The sequence below is a fragment of the Staurois parvus genome, unplaced genomic scaffold (genome assembly GCF_062004578.1).
Source record: "Staurois parvus isolate SC_StPar_1 unplaced genomic scaffold, SC_StPar_1.0 ptg000151l, whole genome shotgun sequence".
NCBI lineage: Eukaryota > Metazoa > Chordata > Amphibia > Anura > Ranidae > Staurois > Staurois parvus.
Genome location: NW_028317947.1, coordinates 9,856,567 through 9,881,625, shown reverse-complemented (window position 1 = coordinate 9,881,625; position 25,059 = coordinate 9,856,567). Strand labels below are relative to the sequence as shown.

Sequence of the window (25,059 nt, the reverse complement as noted above, 5' to 3'; positions counted from 1 at the left end):
TTGCAATGAAATTGGAAAAAGTAGTGCAGGAATGGTTTTAAGACCGCGCCATAGAAATATTATTTGCTACCTCAGGTGTGATTTGTAAACCATATGTCGCACTTTTAAGTTGCACCAGTGTGAACTAGGGCTAAGAGCCCATGCTTTTTTTAAGATTTTATTAATTCAGGAATTTTCAAAGGACTCCTACAGCCGGTTGACAGAACAAGAAATATATAATAAAATATATGTGCTCATAAATGAGTACACCCTTTTTGAAAAGCAAGATTTTATTCAATATCTCAATGAATACAACCATTTCCAAAATTGACAAAACAGAGTTTTATACATTTATTTAGCTCATTACATGAAAGTAAGGTTAATAATAGAACTTGGATTACAAAATGTTCAGTGTTATAATAGTAATAAGGAGTGCACGTTTTCTTTTTTTCTTTTTTTTGCAGGTAAAAAAAAAATGTGCATTTATTATTTTTGTCCAAAGGAGCCTGGGAAGCTTTGCACCAGCGATCAGTAGATGGCTGATGCCATGCAGGTCTCCTGCAGACCTGTCAGAATATCTGCTTGCCGTACGGGATATATGGGTAAACCGCTATACTGACAGGAAGTTTCAATGAACTACCACGGAGCTCCACAGTGCTGTGATAGTTCATTGAAAACTACAAACCCACAGCCGCTAAGGCTGCCGAGACTTGCAGTTCATTCATTCACAGAAGTCTGTGAATGGATGATGCGGATGTGTGGGCGGAGCTCCGCATGGCCGCGTTGTTTTCAAATCTGACAGTACGGGGAGACCTCTCCCCTTAATGTCAGAGGGAGGCACTGATCAGGTGGGTGGCACTGATCATCAGTGCCGATCTGTCCTCTGACAATTGCCGGTTATCGGCAGTACTTTCCTCATGCTGTGACAGGACAGTGTGAGCAAAGTGCAGCCGATAACTGGCAACTGTATTTACACGGTGATATGTTGTGTCATTAGACACGGCTGATCACGTGGTAAAAGGCCACTGTGATTGGCCTTTTACGTGATCAGCTGTGTCAATCACAGAGATCTCCATGTGTGTGACGCTGGGGTGGGGGGGGTGTTATGGGATAATGTCCTATGATGCCCTCCCAGAACTGGACAACCGTGCTGTAGCCGCCATTCAGCTATAGCGTGGTTGCCAAGTGGTTAAGGAAGATCTCACCAGGAGAACACGGGTAACAAAAACTAACTTTGTGGAAGTGGGGAAAAAAAATGAAGGCTTTTCATACACTTTAGGGTGTAAGTGTCACACTTATGTGACATTACCATGAAGACAAACATAATTACAGCAAGTCATCTCACACAGATAGGAGTCACGTTGTGTGTGCTGTAATGCCCCCTAGTGGTTCAAAAGGGACGTTCTTCTCAAAACGCACAATATATTTAAATGTGAAAATTCAGCATCAACAAAGTCATCCACATTGCACATCAACAATTAACTGTAAAATGGTAACACTTGGCTCTTGCATCAGCTTTTCAAAATCTCCCAATTGTAAACGTATTGATGGGTTTCCACTATGCAGTTGTTGGCTGGATTGGATGAAGATCATTTCCTGTGGATGAGTAGATCCACTGTGGACAAGAAACAGTCTGCTTGTGTAAACTGCAAATATATTGCTTCTGTACATCTATAATTACAAACTATACTTTGTAAAAAGGGTAACACAATGCCGAAGATGTTTAAAATGAAGCAGATTACTTTGAAATATAAAAAAATGAATGACCGTTATGAAAGTTTTACTTTTGTCCTGCAGATTACGATGATGGATTTTCCATGAAGCACACTGCTGCTGCACGCTTCCAGAGGAATCACCGCCTAATCAGTGAGATCCTGAGTGAGAGCGTAGTGCCAGATGTGAGGTCTGTGGTCACAACTGCCAGAATGCAGGTTCTTAAGAGACAAGTCCAGTCCCTCATGGTGCATCAGGTGAGAACTGTCATGTCTCTGAACCCCGAGTAATGCAGGGTGTTGGGGAAATGGTTCTCAGGAAAGCACAAATAATGCATGTTGTCTGTTGGGTGCTGCTTTACATAATATTTAGGAAGCCACCAATTTCCATGCTGGACTTCTGAGTCATGAAAACCAGAAATTGGATCACTTACAAATATTCTGAGGTTGGTAGAATGTGTAAACGTTGTTGTATCCTTCAAGACTGGAAATAACATTGAGCTTTATATTACAGCTGATCTCCACCTTTTAGTGACGTTTATATGGATCATTAGGAGAAGCTGGTGTACTTCACTTATAAGACACGCAGCAACTCTGAGCTCTATGGGCTGCAATGGGATGTGACCTTCCAGTCCCACACCCAGGAACAAAATTGAGTCCGGATGAGCACTACTCAGCCATTCACAGGGAGCTTTGTATTCTGGCAGATGACATCATAATCTCCAGCTCACGGAATACAAAGCTCCCTGTGAATGGCTGAGCAGCAGTCAGCCTGACTCAATTTTGTTCCAAGTGTGGGACAGGAAGTCCATACAGTGCTGAGAGCTGCTGCATCTATTAGCAAAATAGTTTGTTTTTACCAGCTGGTCTTCATGAACTTCATTACAAAACCAGAGATAAGCTTTTAAAGCAATACACAAGGTTTTTTTTTTTTTTTCTCTCTAATGAAATAACATGTCATACTTGTCTGTTCTGTGCAATGGTTATGCAGAGAGCAGTCTCAATCCTCCTCCTTCCTGGGTCCCCTGTCGGCACTCCTGGCCTCTCCCTCCTGCCTAGAGCCCCCATAGTAAGCAGCTTGCTATGGGGGCACCTGAGCAGACTCCCTCCAGAACTGCTGCTTTGTACATTCACATACTGAGCGCAGTTCGACCCTGCCCTTGCTCACTGGTTGTGATTGATAGTAGTGGGAGACTGAAGGCTCTTGTGCACATTGCTGGATTAAAATGGGGCTAAGGTAAGTTTAAGGGTGGTTGGGGTGTGCTGATGCACAATAGGTTTTTTTACCAAGGTTCTAAATTAAAGGTTGTCAATCATTTTAAAGTGAAATTTCACCCTAAAGACAAAGTTCAGCTCCATGCTCTCCTCTTTTGTTTTTGGCACACTTTCTTGGGGGGGGTTAACAGGTGCCCACTCCCAATTGTGGTCGGATCGCTGTAGCGATCCACCTAAAGTGTGAAAGTTCACAATTAACCACTTGCCTACCAGGCACTTATACCCCCTTATTTACCAGGCCAATTTTCAGCTTTCAGCGCTGCCGCACTTTGACAATTGCGCGGTCATGCAACATTGTACCCATATGAAATTTTGATCATTTTTTTCTCACAAATAGAGCTTTCTTTTGGTGGTATTTAATCGCCGCTGGGCACTTTACTTTTTGCGCTATAAATAAAAAAAGTGCAAAAAATTTGAAAAAAAAAAGTTTCTTTGTTTCTATTATAAAATTTTTCAAACAGGTAATTTTTCTCCTTCACTGATGTGCGTTGATGAGGCAGCACTGATGGGCACTGATGGGCGGCACTGATGGGCACTGATAGGCGGCACTGATGGGCACTGATAGGCGGCACTGATAGGCGGCACTGATGGGCACTGATAGGCGGCACTGATGGGCACTGATAGGCGGCACTGATGGGCACTGATAGGCGGCACTGATGGGCACTGATAGGCGGCACTGATGGGCACTGATAGGCGGCACTGATGGGCACTGATAGGCGGCACTGATGGGCACTGATAGGCGGCACTGATGGGCACTGATAGGCAGCACTGATGGGCACTACTAATATGCAGCACTGATGGGCACTACTAATATGCAGCACTGATGGGCACTACTAATATGCAGCACTGATGGGCACTACTAATATGCAGCACTGATGGGCACTACTAATATGCAGCACTGATGGGCACTACTAATATGCAGCACTGATGGGCACTACTAATATGCAGCACTGATGGGCACTACTAATATGCAGCACTGATGGGCACTACTAATATGCAGCACTGATGGGCACTACTAATATGCAGCACTGATGGGCACTACTAATATGCAGCACTGATGGGCACTACTAATATGCAGCACTGATGGGCACTACTAATATGCAGCACTGATGGGCACTACTAATATGCAGCACTGATGGGCACTACTAATATGCAGCACTGATGGGCACTACTAATATGCAGCACTGATGGGCACTACTAATATGCAGCACTGATGGGCACTACTAATATGCAGCACTGATGGGCACTACTAATATGCAGCACTGATGGGCACTACTAATATGCAGCACTGATGGGCACTACTAATATGCAGCACTGATGGGCACTACTAATATGCAGCACTGATGGGCACTACTAATATGCAGCACTGATGGGCACTACTAATATGCAGCACTGATGGGCACTACTAATATGCAGCACTGATGGGCACTACTAATATGCAGCACTGATGGGCACTACTAATATGCAGCACTGATGGGCACTACTAATATGCAGCACTGATGGGCACTACTAATATGCAGCACTGATGGGCACTACTAATATGCAGCACTGATGGGCACTACTAATATGCAGCACTGATGGGCACTACTAATATGCAGCACTGATGGGCACTACTAATATGCAGCACTGATGGGCACTACTAATATGCAGCACTGATGGGCACTACTAATATGCAGCACTGATGGGCACTACTAATATGCAGCACTGATGGGCACTACTAATATGCAGCACTGATGGGCACTACTAATATGCAGCACTGATGGGCACTACTAATATGCAGCACTGATGGGCACTACTAATATGCAGCACTGATGGGCACTACTAATATGCAGCACTGATGGGCACTACTAATATGCAGCACTGATGGGCACTACTAATATGCAGCACTGATGGGCACTACTAATATGCAGCACTGATGGGCACTACTAATATGCAGCACTGATGGGCACTACTAATATGCAGCACTGATGGGCACTACTAATATGCAGCACTGATGGGCACTACTAATATGCAGCACTGATGGGCACTACTAATATGCAGCACTGATGGGCACTACTAATATGCAGCACTGATGGGCACTACTAATATGCAGCACTGATGGGCACTACTAATATGCAGCACTGATGGGCACTACTAATATGCAGCACTGATGGGCACTACTAATATGCAGCACTGATGGGCACTACTAATATGCAGCACTGATGGGCACTACTAATATGCAGCACTGATGGGCACTACTAATATGCAGCACTGATGGGCACTACTAATATGCAGCACTGATGGGCACTACTAATATGCAGCACTGATGGGCACTACTAATATGCAGCACTGATGGGCACTACTAATATGCAGCACTGATGGGCACTACTAATATGCAGCACTGATGGGCACTACTAATATGCAGCACTGATGGGCACTACTAATATGCAGCACTGATGGGCACTACTAATATGCAGCACTGATGGGCACTACTAATATGCAGCACTGATGGGCACTACTAATATGCAGCACTGATGGGCACTACTAATATGCAGCACTGATGGGCACTACTAATATGCAGCACTGATGGGCACTACTAATATGCAGCACTGATGGGCACTACTAATATGCAGCACTGATGGGCACTACTAATATGCAGCACTGATGGGCACTACTAATATGCAGCACTGATGGGCACTACTAATATGCAGCACTGATGGGCACTACTAATATGCAGCACTGATGGGCACTACTAATATGCAGCACTGATGGGCACTACTAATATGCAGCACTGATGGGCACTACTAATATGCAGCACTGATGGGCACTACTAATATGCAGCACTGATGGGCACTACTAATATGCAGCACTGATGGGCACTACTAATATGCAGCACTGATGGGCACTACTAATATGCAGCACTGATAGGTGATACTGATGATAGGTACTGATAGACGGCACTGACTGGCATCACTGCTTGGCACTGACTGGCTGCACTGACTGGCTGCACTGACTGGCTGCACTGCTGGGCACAGGTGGGTGCACTATTGGGCACAGGTGGGCGGAGCTAGTGGGCGCACTGCTGGGCACAGGTGGGCGGAACTTGCGGGTGGCACTTCTGGGCACCGATCATCAGGGCACTGATCATCAGTGCCCTGATGATCGGTGCCGATCCTCGCTCTGACAACTGCCGGTTCTCGGCAGTACTTTCCTCACGATCTGACAGCGTGAGGAAAGTGCAGCCGAGAACCGGCACTCGCATTTCCCTGTGATCAGCGTGTCATTGGACACCGCTGATCACGTGGTAAAAGGCCGCTGTGATTGGCCTTTTACCACATCACATGATCAGCTGTGTCCGTAGGATACAGCGATCACGGAGATCGCCGGGTGCGTGCCGTCATTCGGCTATCTGCGGTCGGCAACTAGTTAACGACCCCCCCCAAACCTTCTGGGACACATGCCAGGTCCCAGAAGGCTGTAGGACCATTCACAAAGCACAGTGCAGCTCACACATGCACAGTGAGCAGCCAGCTGTAAGCCACCAGGACTCGCAGCTGACTAACAGCATAAGGTATAACATACAACAGAAAAAAGGCACATCTGTAATATTCATTCTAATAAGGTACAATTATGTAGAACATAAAAATTAAGTACGTGAACAAGGTAGGCAGAAAGGTAGGCAGAGTAATAAAGCCACCAACAGAAAGACATCATGAATATTCATTGGTCAGACAGTAAATGTCTGAGTTTTCCAAACATCCCATTTTTTGTCAAATAAGTGCATCCTATCCAGTAACATATAGTGAATACGTTCCATGAGCATCACCGCATCGCTTCTTCATATAACTGAGGCCAATGGTACCGTGGGTGACCTCCAATGAAGGGCATAGCCCATAGGGCTGAGACACAGATGGTGTGAATCAGCCTCAAAGCTTCAGTCTGTATTCCCGAGATATGGGCTCCCAGTAGGCAAGTCTGCATAGACAACTGCAGTGGGGCATTAGCCACAGCAGAGATCTTATGCCATATCAATGAAAGGCCTGGACAGGCCCAAAATGTATGTAGAAGGGTACCAGCTAGGCCACAACCTCGAAAGCAAAGGTGGGACGTCTCTGGGAACATGATGTGTAGTCTAGAGGGGGTATAATACCAACGGGTTTATACTTTAAGGACCATCTCACAGACAGAGCTCTGAAGCTCCTATGTATGTTATCCACCATGGAGTCCCAGTCCTCTACAGAGAAGGTGACATAGCTGCTGACTTTTAAAGGCTGAATTGCTTTTAAGAATATTTTTATTGGCTCATATGCCTGGCAACCTAAACAAAAAATATTTACTGTAAAAAAAACTTCTATGAATTGCTTTTCTCATCAGTGCAACAAATGGACAGGAAAAGGATAAAAGAAAACTTTACCACCAAAACCATATAGAGCTCTGTATGTAAACATCACAGATCTTTCTCCTGTCAGCATGAACAGGCAACTTTGTATTGCTCCGCAGAACAATATAAAGCAGCTTGTCTACCTAGTAAAACACACACCGCACACTGTTAACCCTTTGATCTGCCCAGTGCTGTTAGTACAGTGATGGTGCTTTTTATTAGCACTGATCACTGTATTAGTGTCACTGACAGTCAGTTCCCCCCCAGTGTCAGAATGCCCTCCGCAGTCCCGCTATAAGTCGCTGATCGCCATTACTAGTATTTAAAAAAAAAAAAAAAAATTATTATATATGCCGCCATTTGTAAACGCTATAACTTTCACGTAAACCAATTCACACGTATTGGGAATTTTTTTTTTAGTAAAGACATGTTGCAGAATACATTTTGGTGATATGTTCAATACTTATTTCAACCTCTGTATGTCTGTAAAGCTTTTAATTATCAAGTCCTATGGGGACCTGGTAGATCACGTCAGGCATCCCCTGAAAAGGTGTGTTTCTTGGCAGTCCCCTAAATGAGTGTAGGTGCATGAAGCTTAATTTGAAGACTTCCATTTTTATTAGTTATGAAAGTTAAACTGCTTGTAGTTGTTCTAGTCCTAGAGTGACGATGAACCAGCAAACACAAATGCTCCTGCGCTTGGGGATGGACTCGCTGCAGGCTACAACCACATTAAGAATGTCCTGGAACATGCACACCTTGCTGCCCTCAAAGAGACTGGGGGGATCCAAATATACTGAATGAGGAAAGAACAAACCGAAGGCGCACAGTCCTAGTGCATTACCATAGAAAATAAAGTATGTGTTGTACTCACAAATGACAATATAGTCAAGGCACATCATAAAGAACAGCTGGGTCAACACTGCGCTGAGGAAGAGGCAAGTCCTCGAAACGTGTCAGCCTTTTGGATGTCTACACTCCCTATTGCGGACTGTTACTCAGCGCGGTGTTGACCCAGCTGTTCTTTATGATGTGCCTTGACTATATTGTTATTTGTGAGTACAACACATACTTTATTTTTTATGGTAATGCACTAGGCCTGTGCGCCGTCTGTTTGTTCTTTCCTAGAGTGATGATGGTTCTATCACTCTGCAGCGATGTCTCGTCTGGAAATGGGATCATGACTGAGCTTGCTGAGATTGGGTAGAAAACTTGCCTCACCCAGATCCTGAGGTGTGGTTAAGGGTGTGCTCTAAATCCTAAAGCTCCACGTAATGGGGACACACAGCTGCTAACAGCATGCTGAAGTCATCTAGTCTTTATTAAACGCTTTCAATTCCCTATTTGAGGAGGCTTTGACGGGCGCAAAATTGTTTAGAAAATAGTCCTAATAAAAGTTCTGGTGCTCAGACATGTATAGCACAAAACTCCCGAGTCTGGATTAAAAATATTCCTGTCAAATAACACCACATGCAATGTAATGTATGTCCATGTAGAGATACGTTCAGGCCTTCCAGTTTAATTCTGTGAGCCCAGAATATTTCTGACAGGTTATTAATGCGTCTACTGACACCAATGCTGGGGGTTATTCATGTTTCCACTGACATCCATGCTAGGGGTAATTCTTATGTTCGGGAAGGGGTGGGGGTGCAATTTGGCATTGAATGGACCGCATCATTTACAGGGTTTGGGGTGTGCACTTTGACCGCACGCTGCTGGTCTGAAACTAGCCTGCCAGCACCCTGCAGGGCACTGTGACAGGCTAGACAGGAGAGAGCCTGATGCTCTATAGCCTGTTCAGTGTCTTCTGCTCTGTCCTGCTGTCACTCAACAGAGGCAGGACAGAGCGCTTTGGCAGACTACGGGGTGAGGAGCTGTGCCAATACGCTATCCTATTCAATGCCCTGAAGTAGGGCAGAAATATAAGGGGGAAAAAATTATTAGGGGAGGATGTGACGACATGTTTTACCGCACCAGGTGACACCGCTAGTGACACCAATGGTTCCCATGTGGGCTGCTATTCCAAAAATAGTGTAGGGACTTCTTTCATGAGGTGTGGCAGCCCCATTGCCCATTCAATAGAATGCCCATGCAAAGCTGCACATAATGTCCAGTTTTATTATTACACAGGATTCCTATAGCACCCCCACACTTTGTCCTGCACTACACATAAAGGGAGCCACTACAGTTTACAAGAGGATTGGATGTCCCTGCTCATGAGAACTTGCAATCTAAAGGGAAGGGAGGTGAAATAACAGGTAATAACTAGGGATGAGCTGTTCAAAATGGAAAGATTAGGTTACTAATTTGAGGTGAGAGTGGCTTTCCTGAAGAGGAGTTTTTCAGGGCTCTCCTAAGGCAGACAGAGTAGGAGATCCTAGCGCACTTAACCCTCTCCTGTGTTTTCCCCCAGCGTAAACTGGAAGCAGAGCTATTACAGATTGAAGACCGTCATCAGGAGAAAAAAAGGAAATTCTTGGAAAGTACTGAAGCTTTCAACAACGAGCTTAAACGGGTAATTCATGTTTGACATACAGAATCTGCCATCAAGAGTAAAGGAAACTAATTCTGTGCTCGTGTATCTGTGTGTGTGGTTGCGCTTTGTATCTGTGTGTGTGTGTGTGTGTGCTCGCGCTTTGTGTGTGCGTGTGTGCTCGCGCTTTGTATCTGTGATGTACTGATGAGTTTGTTTTAAAAGTGGCATTCTAGCTTACGCTTTAATTGGCCTTAAAACTGCCCCCCCCCCCGCTATAACGCATACTAACCCATGTGAGATGCATATCTTGCCTATATTCAGGCCACTCCAGTCTGGTCATCTTATCCCACCCTCCTGTGTCAGACATCGCAGCTGCAGGGGAGAGGAGGGAACGCTTACAATGGGTGCTCTATTGAAGCCTACTGGGGGCGCCACTGCTCCAGGCTTTACTAGCTGTTGCCAGAGCGCATGCTCCTCTCCCCTGCAGCTGCCTCCATTTGATACGGGAGATCACCTAAGTGGAGCAGACTGATAATAGGTAAGTATTACACAGAGCTAGTTGGGGTGGAAGGCTTGTAATGTGTACAATGGCAGCTGATTTTTCATCTTTTAGTTTAATAAGGACTTCAAGTCTCTCCATATCCAATCTTGCTGCGCTCTGCAGGGCAGTCTCCATATATTTCTATGGACACCCACTAACAGTACTATTGTCCCCTTGGTCCCCTACTGGTTTCTGCATATTGTGATCACAGCCTAGAGAGAAGGGGAGGAGGTTCAGCTTGCACTTTTATACAGGAGAAACCCAGGTCTGTTTTTTGCATTCAGTGTCCTCGAAGCGCCTTCCTTTCTGTTCTATAGTCTAATATGAAGTGGTGGGAAACTTCCCAAACCAGGACACGGCATTCAAATAACCTCTTCACACCGAGCGCACACAAATGTATGGCCTCTCGGTGTCTGGGCCTTGACGCCGGGCAGCCGCACATTTGCGTGCAATTAAAAAAACCATATGTGCTGAGAGCGGCCCTGCACGCTCCCAGCACACGTCTGGTACTCGCAGAAAGGTCCCGATCTCCTCTTGTGATCGGGACCTTTCCCGATCATGTGACCGCTGTGACAGTGAATCATGGCGGTCACATGACCTTAAAACTCTGCCCTGCCTCCCAGCTTCTGAAACCCTTAAAGGGCCAGGAGGCACCAAGGGGTTAAGTATCTGTTCGGTTTTCATGGCTGCCTGGGTGCAGTTTTGGGGAGGTTACTTATTGCTTCAACAATACCAGATCATTAAAACAGAACTCCACCCAAAAGGGAAATTCTGCTTTAGGCCGTCCTCCCCCCACTCTCCTGTACCTGTCAAAACTAGCCTAGGTGATCTCACCCTCCCCACAGGGACACATCTCAGGTCCCAGAAGACTGTGGGACCATTCACAAAGCGCAGTTGGCTGTGAAGCTGAAAGCAGCATAGCTGGGTGCCCACAGTTAGGATGCTGGGAACCGGAAGGCTTGTGAGGACAACGTTGGATCCTTGGGCAGGGAAGTGTCTTTTTTATTAAGTCAGCAGCTACAGGATTTGTTAATTTTATTATTTTTTTTTTCCCCCACAATGAACCTCCTCTAATACCTTCCAAAAGTTCTAACCCGTTCTGTTCTGTCCAAAAAAGTTTAGCAGGCATTGGGCTTAAATCCAGTTACATTCACATCTATTTAGAAAAGAATGCACATTTCATTTTTGCACTAGACACCGATGAGCCATAACATTATGACCACCCAGCTAATATTGAGTAGGTCCTCTTTTTGTCAAAACAGCCCTGACCCATCGAGGCTCGGACTCCACTAGACCTGTGAAGGTATTCTGTGCTATCTGGCACCAAGCTGTAAATGGCAGATCACTATTAGATGCACACACACCCAGCCATCCACAGTGTAAAAGAAACCGTGATCAGATTAAGCCACCCCTTCCATTGCTCTGTGGTCCAGTTCTGATGCTCTTGTACCTGTTGCAAGTGCTTTTGGCTGTGGACACGGGTCAGCATGGGCCCCCTGACTGGTTTGCGGCTACATGGCCCCATACACAAGACATTGCCATGCACTGTGTGGTAACCAGCATGAACTTTGTCAGCAATTTGAGCTTCAGTAGCTCTTCTATTGGATTACACTACATGGGCCAGTGTTCAGTCCTCACATGCATCAGTGAGCCTTGTCTGCCCATGACCTTGTCACTGGTTGGCCAGTTTTCCTTCCATGGACTTGGTTGGTCCTGACCACTGCAGACTGGGAACGGGAGATTTGGCGTTGCTCTGACCCAGTTGTCTAGCCATTATTATTTTGCCCTTGTCAAAGTCTCTTAAATCTTCAAGTATTTTTTTTTTTGCACACTCAAACTTCAGGGAGAACATGTTTACTTCCTGCCCACTTTCAGGTGCCATTGTAATGATCAGTGTTGTACACTGATTAGCCATAACATTATGACAGCTGTCAGTTAAAATGAACAAGGCATATTACTTGTAGGTAAAAGTCAGTATAGACTGTCTTTATATTGTATTGTTTCTGTGCTCCTGTAATTAAATGTTGTATGTTCTTGCATGATTCCTAGAAGTATGATTTATTGTTTCTTATCCAGTTATGCAGTCTAAAGGTGGAGGTGGACATGGACAAGATTGCTGCAGAAATAGCCCAGGCTGAGGAGCAGGCCCGCAAGCGGCAGGAGGAACGTGAGAAGGAAGCAGCAGAGCAAGCTGAGCGCAACCAAATTGCAGCCGCTGCAGCAGCAGCTGCTGCTGCCGCCACGGCAGCCGAAGAGGAGCAAGAAACGCCAAAGTCTGAAGAGAAGACCGAAGAGGAAGAAACTCCCATGGAGACGGGTAAGTCCCTATAGAAGAGAAAAATTCCCAGCTCAACTTGCCAACCAGCTTGAAACCAACTGAATTAGCTTGTCTGATAGTATGTGTTAAAAACGGGTTTAGTTTGCACACATTTGCAAAACCATGCATGCTCTGCAGAGCCCCATAGTAGAGGCACATGTATTTAATGGATAGACTGCGGGCATGTGAACCTGAGGGAGCCCACCCCTCCTTAAAGGCACACGAGCGCACTGGACACCCAGCATATAGACAATGGCAGCCAAGGTGCCCAGTGAGCCCTCTCACCAACAATACAAGAAATGGCCACTGCCCCAGTCTGTAACTGGCCTTCACAGCAAGGAGCACATGTGCCTTTAAGGAGGGGTGGGCTTCCTCAGGTTCACCTGCCTTCAGTCTATCCATGAAATACATGTGCTTCTACTATGGGGGCTCTCAAAATATGGAGTTAGGAACTGCAGAATATCGGGGTGCCGTGAAGAAGCTCTGCAGCTTACGCACAAATCTGTGCAAACTAAACCCGTGTTTAATGCATACTGTTAGGCTAGTTTGGTTTGTTTGCAAGCTGATTGGTAATTTGAGCTGGAACTTTTATTGTTGAAGGCCAGTTATAGACTGGGGCGTCCCAGTATACACATGGTGCTGATGCCTGTTGGTGTGAAAAAGATGACAAGCTGGGTTTTTCTGAACATCTCTGAATGGAGTGGTGGTTGGCTGAGTTTTGGCAGTGTCAGCTGTCTGGCTGTACAGACATACCATGGACCTCTGTGGACAGTGAATGAATGTGTCAAACAGTTGCTTTGGCTTACTTCTTGAGTGCACAAGCAAGATTAACCCCTTCATGCTGGATATATGCATTTATGTGCCACTAAAGCAGTTGGCTTTAATGCCAACATATAGAGAGAGCTGGTGTCCCTTCTCAATGCTGGGAACACATTCTCTCAGAGCCCCCAGGTCAGTGAATGCATTGTCACAGCTGTCAGTCACCGTTTATGATTGGGACCTGGGCAAGTGCTCCTGAACACTGACAGTCAACCACATGGCTGGGAAGTCTGTCTCCACCTCCCAGCATTAAAGTGTTTCCAAAGGCTGAAGGGGTTTTTTTTTTACCTCCTATTTCCCCCCAGCTCTCCTAATACTTACCTGAGCCCAATCTTGAGCCATCAATGTGCACAAGAGCAGCTGCCCTCCTGGCTCTCTCCCTCCTCTGTGGCTCAAACATAGCAGCAGGAGCCATTGGCTCCCGCTGCTGTCAATCACAGCCAATGAGAAGGGATCAGGGCTGACCCCATTTTGTGTGTGAATGGACACATGGAGCAGGCACACATGAATGCCCCCATAGCAAGCAGCTTGCTGGGGGGGGGGAGGCAGGAGCACCGGCAGGGGATCCTAGAAGAAGATGATCAGGGCTACTCTGTGCAAAACCATTACACAGAGCAGGCAAGTATATCATGTTTGTTATTTAAAAAAAAAAAAAAAAAAACTTCCTTTTAGTATGACTTTAAGCTACTGATTAATGTTGTATCACAAGAAAGCCTTGTGTTACAATGAAAGCAGCACTGCTGTAGGTTAAAATGGTCTCAGATTAATGATTTCATAACCCGGGGCACAGACTTTAAGTGAGTTCTAATGTTCCCTCTGACATAATCTTTGCTGCAAGCAATGAAAGCTGTGCCGGGTAGTACTGTAGCTGGTGTAACCGAAAGCCTTCTTGCACAGAATTTTCCACTCCGTCAGTAAATATTCTAATTTGGCTGTTTATTTTAAAATGCCTAATAGTCTACCGCCCTGTGTGCTCTCTTATGAGGCCGCACCAATCTCATTTAGATAATTATTGTAACTAATTATTGTCTGAATATATACTTTGTTTTTAGTTGCCAAACATTTATATAAATTCAGTATTTAAAGGATAAATTCCCCTTTTGATTAAAATAAATAAATGCGTGTACTTGTGTGCGGGGTGTGTAGATAGGGGAGATGTACTAAAAATGGAGCACTCAGAATCTGGTGCAGCTGTGCATGGTAACCAATCAGCTTCTAACCTCACCTTGTTCAATTAAGCTGTGGCAATAAAACCTGGAAGCTGACTGGCTTCTATGCAGAGGTGAACCTGATTCTGTCTGCTCCTGTGGTGTGTTAAGCTTGGCTTTCTTGAAATCTGCCCCCCACTATCTGACACAAGTGTGCCCAATAACGAAATGTGATGTGTGCACTTCCAGGTGTTTAATGGATATCTAGTCTCACCCCCCCTCCCTTACCCCTACATCACTGAAAACACAGTACTGACATGGGGGTTGTTAATGTACATATTCTGGAGATGGGAAAGTGGGTGTTGATGTGAAATCTGCCCACAAACTCTGGATAGTGGGAAGTGACCTGAATGTTGTGGGCTGGATACTGAAAGATCAATGTGTATGTTTGGGCAGCATGATAATTGGTGCAACCTGCTCAGTTCAGGGATAATAGGGCTGTATGTGACCCAAAAATGCTTCTTGGATATGGATATAATTTTCATTTCCCATTTCCAGAGGACACCCCATCTTTGCCCCCTGCAGAAGAAACCAGTGAGAGCCAGCAGAATGGAGAGGAGGGGACATCAACTCCGGAGGACAAGGAAAGCGGACAGGAGGCTGTGGACAGTACGCTGGATGAAGGAACTAGTGACAGTAACACAGGATCTGAGAGCAACAGTGGAACTGTGGAAGAGACACCAGTAGACCACCAGCCCACGGAGGAGGGAGAGCGGAAGGAATGAGAGAATCCTTCCACAGTTTACCAGTTCTGCTTTTTAATATGTGGCCCAAACCTTGGTTAGGCAGGATTCCTCAAGTCATTCCTAAACTATAAAAAAAAGTGCTGCAGAAAAAGGCTGGATTGGATAAGACCTGTCCCAGTCTCTTCACTGGTTTTATGGGTTCAATGGCCATGGAACTGGCATAACTGCAATGTACAAGGGGAGGATCACTAACGATTGATCTGAATAACTTAGTTGGACCCATCCAAAGCCAGCGCTACAACCGCATCCGTGACAGATCAGGAACGATAACTAGATTTAGGTTTTTGGTTGTAGGGAGATGCAATTGCCTCTAAATGAGAATCCACTGAACTGCAGGTACTTGTCTAGCCGTTTTCTTTTTATGTTTGTGTCTGCCCCTATTGTGTTTTAGGGATGAAACTGACAGCCATGTGAGGTTTTACCTGGAGGTCTGTGGCTGAGCTGTAGACGTACAAGACACCAGCACTAGATCTGTTTTGGAGTCACACTCATTGTAACTTCTCAGACAAAAGCTTATGTTGCATTTTACAGGGAAATTGTCATGAGGGAAAAATGTTATCTAACATTCTGGGAAGGCTTTTTTTTTGGCCATCTTTGCATTTACTGGTCTGTGAGAAGTATCCAGCAAGAAGTGACAAAGAGAAGTCAGTACTACTTACTACTGTGCATACTTGCTTTGGGGTCAGTCAAAGTTCCAAAGCCAAGACAGCCAGTCAGCATGATAGCCTACATGTTTCTGTCATGACAGGTGTCCTTTAAAGTCCCCTCTGTCCAGTGTAGCTGAATACACAATTCTTAATGCTGTCTTTGTGATGACCATGTACAAGGTTGTATTTTATTTTTATTTTTTTAATACCTGAAGATTGAATAAAGATGGAAACGTCTTTCACGTGTTGAATTCTCATTTGTAACTGATGTTAGCCTGGGTTCACACATATGCGGTGCAGTATATCACATGCGATTTGTGTGCGGTGTGATTGGAGCTATACATTTTGTATGGTTCTATTCGCACCACACACAAAATGTGCAGAATCCCAGGGTTTGCACTAGAATTGGATTGCATGGGTATTCACACCTATGCAATCTGATTCTGCGCACCGCGTTTTGCGGACTGCTTTCTGGGTGTTAACATACACACCCGCAGCGGTTTGCATGAACTGGGTGCGATTCTAATGCGGTGCAGAATTTGCACATAAATCGCTGCGAATTCTGCACTGCATCAGTGTGAACCCGGGCTCACACCCTTTTTAATAGACTCTGCCACTGTACGTTATTGGTCCATCAGGTGGATACAAACAATATATAAGAGATATGGCCATACCACAGCCTAAAGAAGACTTCCAGGTATGGATATTTTATATATAGGTGCATTGGTGCAGCTTGGACCTGTCTAACTATGCCTATACCAGACCTGGCTGTACCTGCTTGACACCACTACTCCAGCAATCTCCACTTGTTTCTGGGTCCCACACTGAACAGCTGCCCTGCTAAATTGTGAACACAGGAGGTCAGCCACTTTGCATTAATTCACAAAATGCAATATCATTTCTGAGTGATGCCTGTGCCAAGTGCTCTCTGGTTGGACAGGTAGAGATCATGAAATCACTGCTCTGCTTCTTCCAATTAGAGGATGCTCTGCACTCATTTAGAAAGTAAAATTCCTGTATTCAGAATGCTGCAGTGCAAGCCCCTCTGTGCAGAGCCCCCACAAGCAAGTTGGGACCTCTGGAGGAGCAGTACCTACTTCAGTGATTTTCAGCTTCCACGCATAGTTACATGGTCCAAGCTGGGCATAAAATTATCCATACTAATTCTTTTGGGGGGGCGCACTGCCCCCTTGTAATCAAGGTTCTGTACACGTACGGGGGTTGGCAATGCTAGAGCCTTTGTTTTCTACCTGTGATACTGATTCAAGTTGTAATGCTGTGCAGGCCCAGTGCACACATTTTGTTTATAGTGTAGTGGATTGTGATTGACAGTCCACGTTTTATTAGATGATCAGTAAAATGACAATTTTATAGTCTTGCTACTGTCTGTATCTTGCTCTTTAAATTCCTTACTCTCTTAAGTAAACAATCAGATATAGGTTGACAGAACAATGATGATAATTAAGATGGCGCCTTCAGAACATTTATTAGATTTTTCAAAAAGGTGGACTATGCCTAAAGTAAAGGGAACTCTGTGGGCCACCTCAGCCTTCATTTTATGAATAGGATGTAAATATCGGGGAGCAGTGCCTAGGTGGTGTTGGTATCCACCCCCTGATATGAGTGGATGGAAGGTACTAGACTGCATATTGATTTCTTTACTCTTATTAAAGTACAAAGCCCAAGGCAATGCTCCCTGAGAAATGAATGCAAGGGACCTATCCAAAAATATACAGGAGTTGTTGATAAATTGCACAAGTAGACATTTCAAGATCAATAAAACCAATGCTGCTTTAGGCCAGGCTCACACTGTTGCACCGTGGGTGTACCTGCGCTCCCATAGACTCCTATTGGATGTGCATTTTTGTAGCTCTTTCTGAAAGCACACCCAAAGGTCCAGCATGATGCATCTTTCAGAGAGTTACAAATGCGTATTCTAATAGTCTATGGGGTCACGGGTAAAATACAGGAGAGCTGTGGGTATATCTGCACTGTGGCCGACCTGAAAATATACAATGTACAGGCTAGGTTACATTTACAAATGAGGGAGCTGAGAAACTGTCATATTCAAGCAAGAAACAAACACCTTGTAACCCTATTATTATACAGTATTTATAAAGCACCAACAGTTCGCTCAGCGCTGTACAATGTGATTTTATGTTGACTACACACCATTAAAAGGGCAACAAGTCTAACAGCAGCAGGGTGTCTTAATTAAACTATTAGTCCTAAAATCCACCATGTACTGGAAATGCACAAAGGCAGACATGTTTGAAGTCCAGCCTGTGTGACAGTCATGGCTACCCATCCCCCCCAATAGGTACAGTGAAGAAAAAGGTGTAGACAATGTAATCTGGTATTCCTGGGAATAACACTTCCTAAGAGAAACACTGAAGAAAAGTAATGCAGACACCCATTCTAAGGCATGACAAGCTACGGTATATTACATTTTTAGGTTTAGATATGCTTTAAGGGGACAAAGGCACTCTCAAGCAGAGTGCACCTATCAAGTTTAAAACTCCACTTTGCTGCTGAGCTAATGTAACCCATCCTCCCCATCTAGAAATAGAATCCTGCCTGTGGCCTCTGGCATTTGTTTCCAACCTGGCCTGCTGTTCAGTGCGCAGGCCCCACCTATGTAGCAGCTTCACTTCGAATACTAGGGGGCATCTTGCAATGCAGGAAATGTTTAGGCCCCAGAGAACCCTATGGATGCTACTAAACTGTCATCATCTTCAGTCTAAAAACAAAGTTTCTGTTGTATACACTTACAAATACATGTAAAGCCACATTTCCACAGCAAGGCTCCTCTGCAAAGCGTGCTGCCTAACTGAAAACAACCTGAAGATTTCCAACTATGGGATAAATTATATATGTGTGGTCCCTAATAAATATATATCTAAGGGGGAGAAAGCTTACCTTGAATCCCTTCCACCTCAAAGGTACAGCAAACCCAACATCTCTGAAGACCCCGTGTGTCAGTAGCAAACACAACAATGACACGCTCCAGACTTTTTTTTTTTTTTCTGTCAATTTTTTTAATTAAAATTTTAACACAATAGGATATAGAAAATACAAAAAAGGAACACAAAATCTTCAACTTATTTCATACTCAATTTATATATAATCTATCTCTATCCTGTTCCTGCCAGCTGTACACATATATGCTGCTGCTTGGCAGGTGGGCTTTAACACCAACAGGCTGCATACATTTGTCCCTATGTAAACATTTTCTGTGCTGAGGACACGTGCCCTGCGTGCTTCCGGCATGATTACTGGAGGGGACCGGAAAGCTCCCGATGTACACTTGCAACCGAGAGTTTTCTAATCATGTGACTGCTGTGATAGCCAATCACAGTGGTCATAGGATCAGAATGCCCACCTCCTGGCATTTAGAACCTCTTAAAGGGCGGGGGGTACCAAGGAATGGGTTCATAACTCCTTTTACCAATAACATAAATGATTTATGATGGGGGAGGGAAGAGTACCTGGGAGCATGAAGTGTGCACAAACTCACCCTACAGGAGTGATAGTCTGCGAGGAAGCGGCATACACGTCATTTGTAGGCTTATAGTGACCATACACACATCAGTTTTACTATCTGATCAATGTGTGATTAGGTAAAAATGTTCAAATCTGCAAACAACCAGTCAGAATTTCCCTTCCGATCGATCTGGACTCGATTTAGATCAAATTTGATTAAAATGAGTTGATCGGCCAGGAAAGAATGTTATAGTTTTGCATTGATCTGCACAAATATACTTTGGTTATGAATACAATCAATAAATCAGAATATGCGATTACATGGTGGAAACAGAGATACGATCAATGACGTACAATCAAAAGTTATGATCATATCTTGACAATCAAAATCCAAGTACCTGTGAATGGCATATCATTTGCGTTAGTTGACTATAAATCATTTAGTCCTATTGCAAAAGACTTCAGAAAATAAACTAATCATTTATTAAAGCGCGTAAAGCTATCACTATGCTGATATAGCTGCCAATCAACTGCCAGGGATCAGTGACTGTAGCGGCATGAATGAAAGCACCCTTATTAACAAAGGTCTCAAAGAAAGCAGAAACTGGCTTTAAAAAGAAAAAAAAAATTAAAGAGAAAAAAACAGTATTTATTAAATTAGAAAATTATTTTTAAAAAAATTAATTAGAAAAATATTGAAAAAAAAAAGGTATTCATTAAAGTAAAAAATGATTAAAGAAGAAACCGGGTATTAATTTAATTAGACAATGATTAAAGAAAGTGTTTTAATCTCTTTACACCGGTGCCTCCTGGCCCTTTAAGGGGTTTCAGATGCCGGGAGGTGGGGCGGGGTTTTAGGGTCATGTGACTGCTGTGATTTGCTGCCATGGCAATCGCATGATCGGACAAGGTCCTGATCGCAAGGGGAGATCGGGACCTTTCCGTGAGACACCAACATGTGTTGGGAGTGCGCAGGGCACACGCTCTCAGTACATGTGTGTTTGTCAAATGGTATGCAAATATGCAGCGGCTCGGCGTCAAGGCCCAGCAGCCGAGAGGCCGCATATTTGCATACAGTGGACATCAAGGGGTTAAATTAGAAAATATTAAATGGAAAAAGACCGGTATTTACTACTTAAAGTAAAAAATGATTAAAGAAAAAAAAGGTATTAAAGTAGAAAAATAGTAAAGGAAAACCGGTATTAAATTAATAGCTGTTTTTTTTCTTTAATATTTTGCTAAAGTAGAAAAATATTAACGGGGGAAAAAAAGGTATTTTTTATTCATTAAATTAGAAAAATATTAAAGGAAAAGAAAAAAAAAAAAAACACAAACCAGGTAGTTGAGCCTTGCAGGGTTATATTTTGGGTCTGTTCACAGCATGACAATTGTTTTTACATTATGTTGGACTACAATGCGTTTTTCTTTGCGCCTTGTCCTTGCATTGGATGCTGCTGGTGTAAATGAGCCTTAGACACCAAAAAGGGAGCCATTTCCATAGCTTTAGTGTTTGGGGTTTCCAGACATAAGAGTCCCACATCCAGACCTGCAGCTATCACATGACAGTTGGAATTTGAATTTGTTTTGTAACTGACACGCACTGCACCCCTCACATCCCTAACACAGATCTAGTTTTATCTGAGTCTAATGAGACTGAAAATTACACCCCCACAGATAATAATCCGCCCTATCCTTGTGTTAAATGTCCATCCATTGAGCTCATTATATATAAAACTACATAAGGAAAACACAAGGTTTGCCTGTTGCAGCCAATCAGATAAAATGAAATCTAACATCTGATTGCTTTCTATAGGCTGATTCCTATGCTCTGTGCTTATCAATGTAAGATATGTGGCAATTTCCATCCAGTAATGTCTGTTAAATCTTCCCAGACCAAAGCAATCTATCTGTGAGAGCAGCTCACTGTTTTCTTCCAGCCCCTTCCATTGCAATGCCTAGGTGAGGTTTCCATGGCAACCACTGTGCCCTATGACATCACAGCAAACAAGCAGCCTGGCTCACAGCTCCTCAGAAGACTCTGGCTTCAGTACTGAGCAGACCGTTCGGTTACTGCTCTGCGATGGAATTCAGAAAACTCTTCGGCGTTTTGCTGCTACTCGTCGGTTGGCAAATGACAGCAGTACGTGGTGCTGTTGTTGCTGATGATTTCATTGGCACCACACATGCGTGCCCCTCCATTCCGATCTATGAAAGTGTGGCATACGGCACAGACATGAACATAGAGCTGAGCTGCCAATGCAGACCGGATTTAAAGAGTCCTGTCTTTTGGTTCTACAAAGAGTCAGCCGACAGTTTAGAAACTCGGCCGCTGACACGGGCGGGAGATGGCGGCAAACAGAAGTCGCTTTACTTGGAGTCGAGGATCAGCATCAAAGTATACAGCATCATCATCCACAAGGCTCGTGTGACAGACTCAGGACTGTATATCTGTGGAAACGGCGATGGAGCATTCTACTGGGGGTACGACCTTGATGTGCAGGATAGCTCCAGTGCCTATGTGTCATTTCAGGAGCACCACCAACAGCCGCAGACAGACCTGGAAACCAAGCACTTGACTGCCTTCACCGCCTTCTGGAAATGGAGCAAGTGTGACCGCTGTGATGTACGCGGGGAGAAAAGAAAGATCGGCTTTTGCTATGTCAATAGTACCTATCTGGATCCTAGGTACATGCTGGCAGAGAATGGTGTTGTTTCCTGCGGCTCACATGCTGTTCCTGAAAACCTGAAAACGGAACTTTCTGACCGCAGACCGGAAATATTCATCAAGAGCTGCCTGGTCCCCTGCCATGACAGGCAGCCGGGAATTAAAGGAACCATCAAACATTGGATGCACAAACTTGGCAAAATCAAGGATTACATCCCATTTCTTTCCAGGGCTCCCACAGAAAAACATACCCACACCTTGGGGAGCAGCCTTACTCTTGCCTGCCCAGGCGCCAAACCAACAGATGCTGTCGCTTGGGATAAAGGCAACAGAAGATATTACAAATCGGAATATCTGATTGGACAGAAGACGGCGACGAGGATCTACATAGACCATGGCAATAACCTGAACTTCCGCTATGTCAGGAAGAGTGACAAAGCCACATATTACTGCTGGCACCAGGGACAGCTTAAAGCTGGAATTAAGCTGTCTATTCAGAACGACCCGTCAGAGAAGCGCAAGTTTGAAGATTCCGACTCTATCCTCGCCTTGACTGTTGTCGGCATTTTTTTTGCCATCTTTTGCCTTATCTTTATAATGATCCATTGCTTAAAATGCTGTGCCTACAATTTTAGGTGTTCACCGTCGGCATGCATAGCAGATATGGTGTAAGGATTTGTTCCCGGGCCATGGATCAGGTAGTAATATCCAGCTGTTGAGCAGCGGGTTTACTGACTGCCCACCTGAACATGGACATGCAGCCATTCAGGGCTGTGCACACAGTGTGGTCGTGATGCTTTGCTTCACAGCTACAGTAGAATTGACACTGCATGTTGCAGCTGGCAGGCTGTACCACGGCCCAATGTAGTCCATTCATGTAACTTAGGCTACACCACAACCACTCCGTAACCGCGTGCAACATGCATTCTGCCTGCAGGAAGGGCTCCCCACCGGTATAATACAACAGCATTGTGGGAGTGATTACCCCATCCATCTCAAATGTGTGGGTGAGCAAATTGGATCATTTTTTTTTCCTTCAACCTGAGGATTAGAGGAACTGAATTTATTCTCTCTTGAGAAGAGGAGATTAAGGGGGGATATGATCTCCATGTATAATACATAAGGGGGGGGATAGGATCTCCATGTATAATACATAAGGGGGGGGATATGATCTCCATGTATAATACATAAGGGGGGGGATAGGATCTCCATGTATAATACATAAGGGGGGGGATATGATCTCCATGTATAATACATAAGGGGGGGGATATGATCTCCATGTATAATACATAAGGGGGGATATGATCTCCATGTATAATACATATGGGGGGGGGATATGATCTCCATGTATAATACATAAGGGGGGATATGATCTCCATGTATAATACATAAGGGGGGATATGATCTCCATGTATAATACATAAGGGGGGATATGATCTCCATGTATAATACATAAGGGGGGATATGATCTCCATGTATAATACATAAGGGGGGATATGATCTCCATGTATAATACATAAGGGGGATATGATCAACATGTATAATACATAAGGGGGGATATGATCACCATGTATAATACATAAGGGGGATATGATCACCATGTATAATACATAAGGGGGATATGATCTCCATGTATAATACATAAGGGGGATATGATCTCCATGTATAATACATAAGGGGGGGGATATGATCACCATGTATAATACATAAGGGGGGGATATGATCTCCATGTATAATACATAAGGGGGGGGATATGATCTCCATGTATAATACATAAGGGGGGATATGATCTCCATGTATAATACATAAGGGGGGGATATGATCTCCATGTATAATACATAAGGGGGGGATATGATCTCCATGTATAAATACATCAGTGGTTCATATAGTGAACTCGGTGTAGAGCTATTCCCCCTGAGGTCATCACAAGGGACAAGGGGCACTCTTTATGTCTGGAGGAAAAGAAATTTAATCTCCAAACACGGAAAGGTTTCTTCACAGTGAGAGCTGTGAAAATGTGGAATAGACTCCCTCAAGAGTTGGTTCTGGCCAGCTCAGTGGATTGCTTCAATAAAGTCCTGGATTCTTTCTTGGATACACAGAATATAACTGGATATAACATTTATAGGTAAAGTTGATCCAGGGAATATCCGATTGCCTCTCAGGGGATCAGGAAGGAATTTTTTTTCCCAGCAGAAGCAAATTAGATCGTAGTTTGCTGGGGGGGGGTTTTTTGCCTTCCTCTGGATCAACTGTGGGTATAGGATTATAACTTTTTTTTTTTTCTTTTCTCTATGGTTGAACTGGATTGACTTTTGTCTTCTTTCAGCCGGACTAACTATGTAACTATGTAACCTGCTGGTTGATTATTGTATGGCCAGACTTAGGCTATGCCTCAACCACCCTGCAACTGTGTGCAATGTATGTGGTTGCAGCATGGTGGGACAAATGCTGGCGGGTTCCGGTTCCTAAACAATTTGCTCTAACAACCAGGAGTCATCTCTGCTGTCAGCGGTGGATTCAAATCAAATTTTGGAAACAAAAGAGCTGGCGGTTGTCAAAAAAATAAAAAAGAAGACGTGAGGCCCCCCACACTGGCAGGCCAGGAAAGAGGAACATGCTGCCCCCTCCTTCTGAAACATACCAGGCCACCTGCCCTCAACATGGTGTGTGTGTGTGGGGGGGGGGGGGGGTACTTTGCCATTTGCAGCTCAGTTTACAGTCCGAGGATGGCTGAGAGCAGGCGGGTAGGTGTAATTTATTGCATGTCTCTTCTGCAATAAAAGCCTGCCTGCTCAGTGTGTAACAAAAACAAAAACGCACCAACCTTG

The 25,059-nt window shown here is 44.4% G+C and overlaps 1 protein-coding gene and 1 pseudogene across 5 annotated transcripts in view; both read left to right on the top strand.

Annotated features, from left to right (window-relative positions):
- SMARCE1 (SWI/SNF related BAF chromatin remodeling complex subunit E1) overlaps nucleotides 1-16,317 on the top strand; it is a 45,475-nt gene extending 29,158 nt beyond the window's left edge. For all 5 annotated transcript variants that reach the window (XM_089674403.1, XM_089674406.1, XM_089674404.1 and 2 more), the window contains 4 exons: nucleotides 1,777-1,949; nucleotides 9,740-9,841; nucleotides 12,420-12,660; nucleotides 15,186-16,317. In XM_089674403.1, coding sequence (XP_089530529.1) covers nucleotides 1,777-1,949; nucleotides 9,740-9,841; nucleotides 12,420-12,660; nucleotides 15,186-15,412 — 743 coding nt within the window. In that variant the 3' untranslated portion in view covers nucleotides 15,413-16,317. The remainder of the gene's footprint in view (nucleotides 1-1,776; nucleotides 1,950-9,739; nucleotides 9,842-12,419; nucleotides 12,661-15,185) is intronic.
- A 5,412-nt stretch (nucleotides 16,318-21,729) lies between these two features.
- On the top strand, nucleotides 21,730-23,268 carry LOC149464434 (Ig-like V-type domain-containing protein FAM187A pseudogene; annotated as a pseudogene).
- Nucleotides 23,269-25,059: the final 1,791 nt, after the last annotated feature.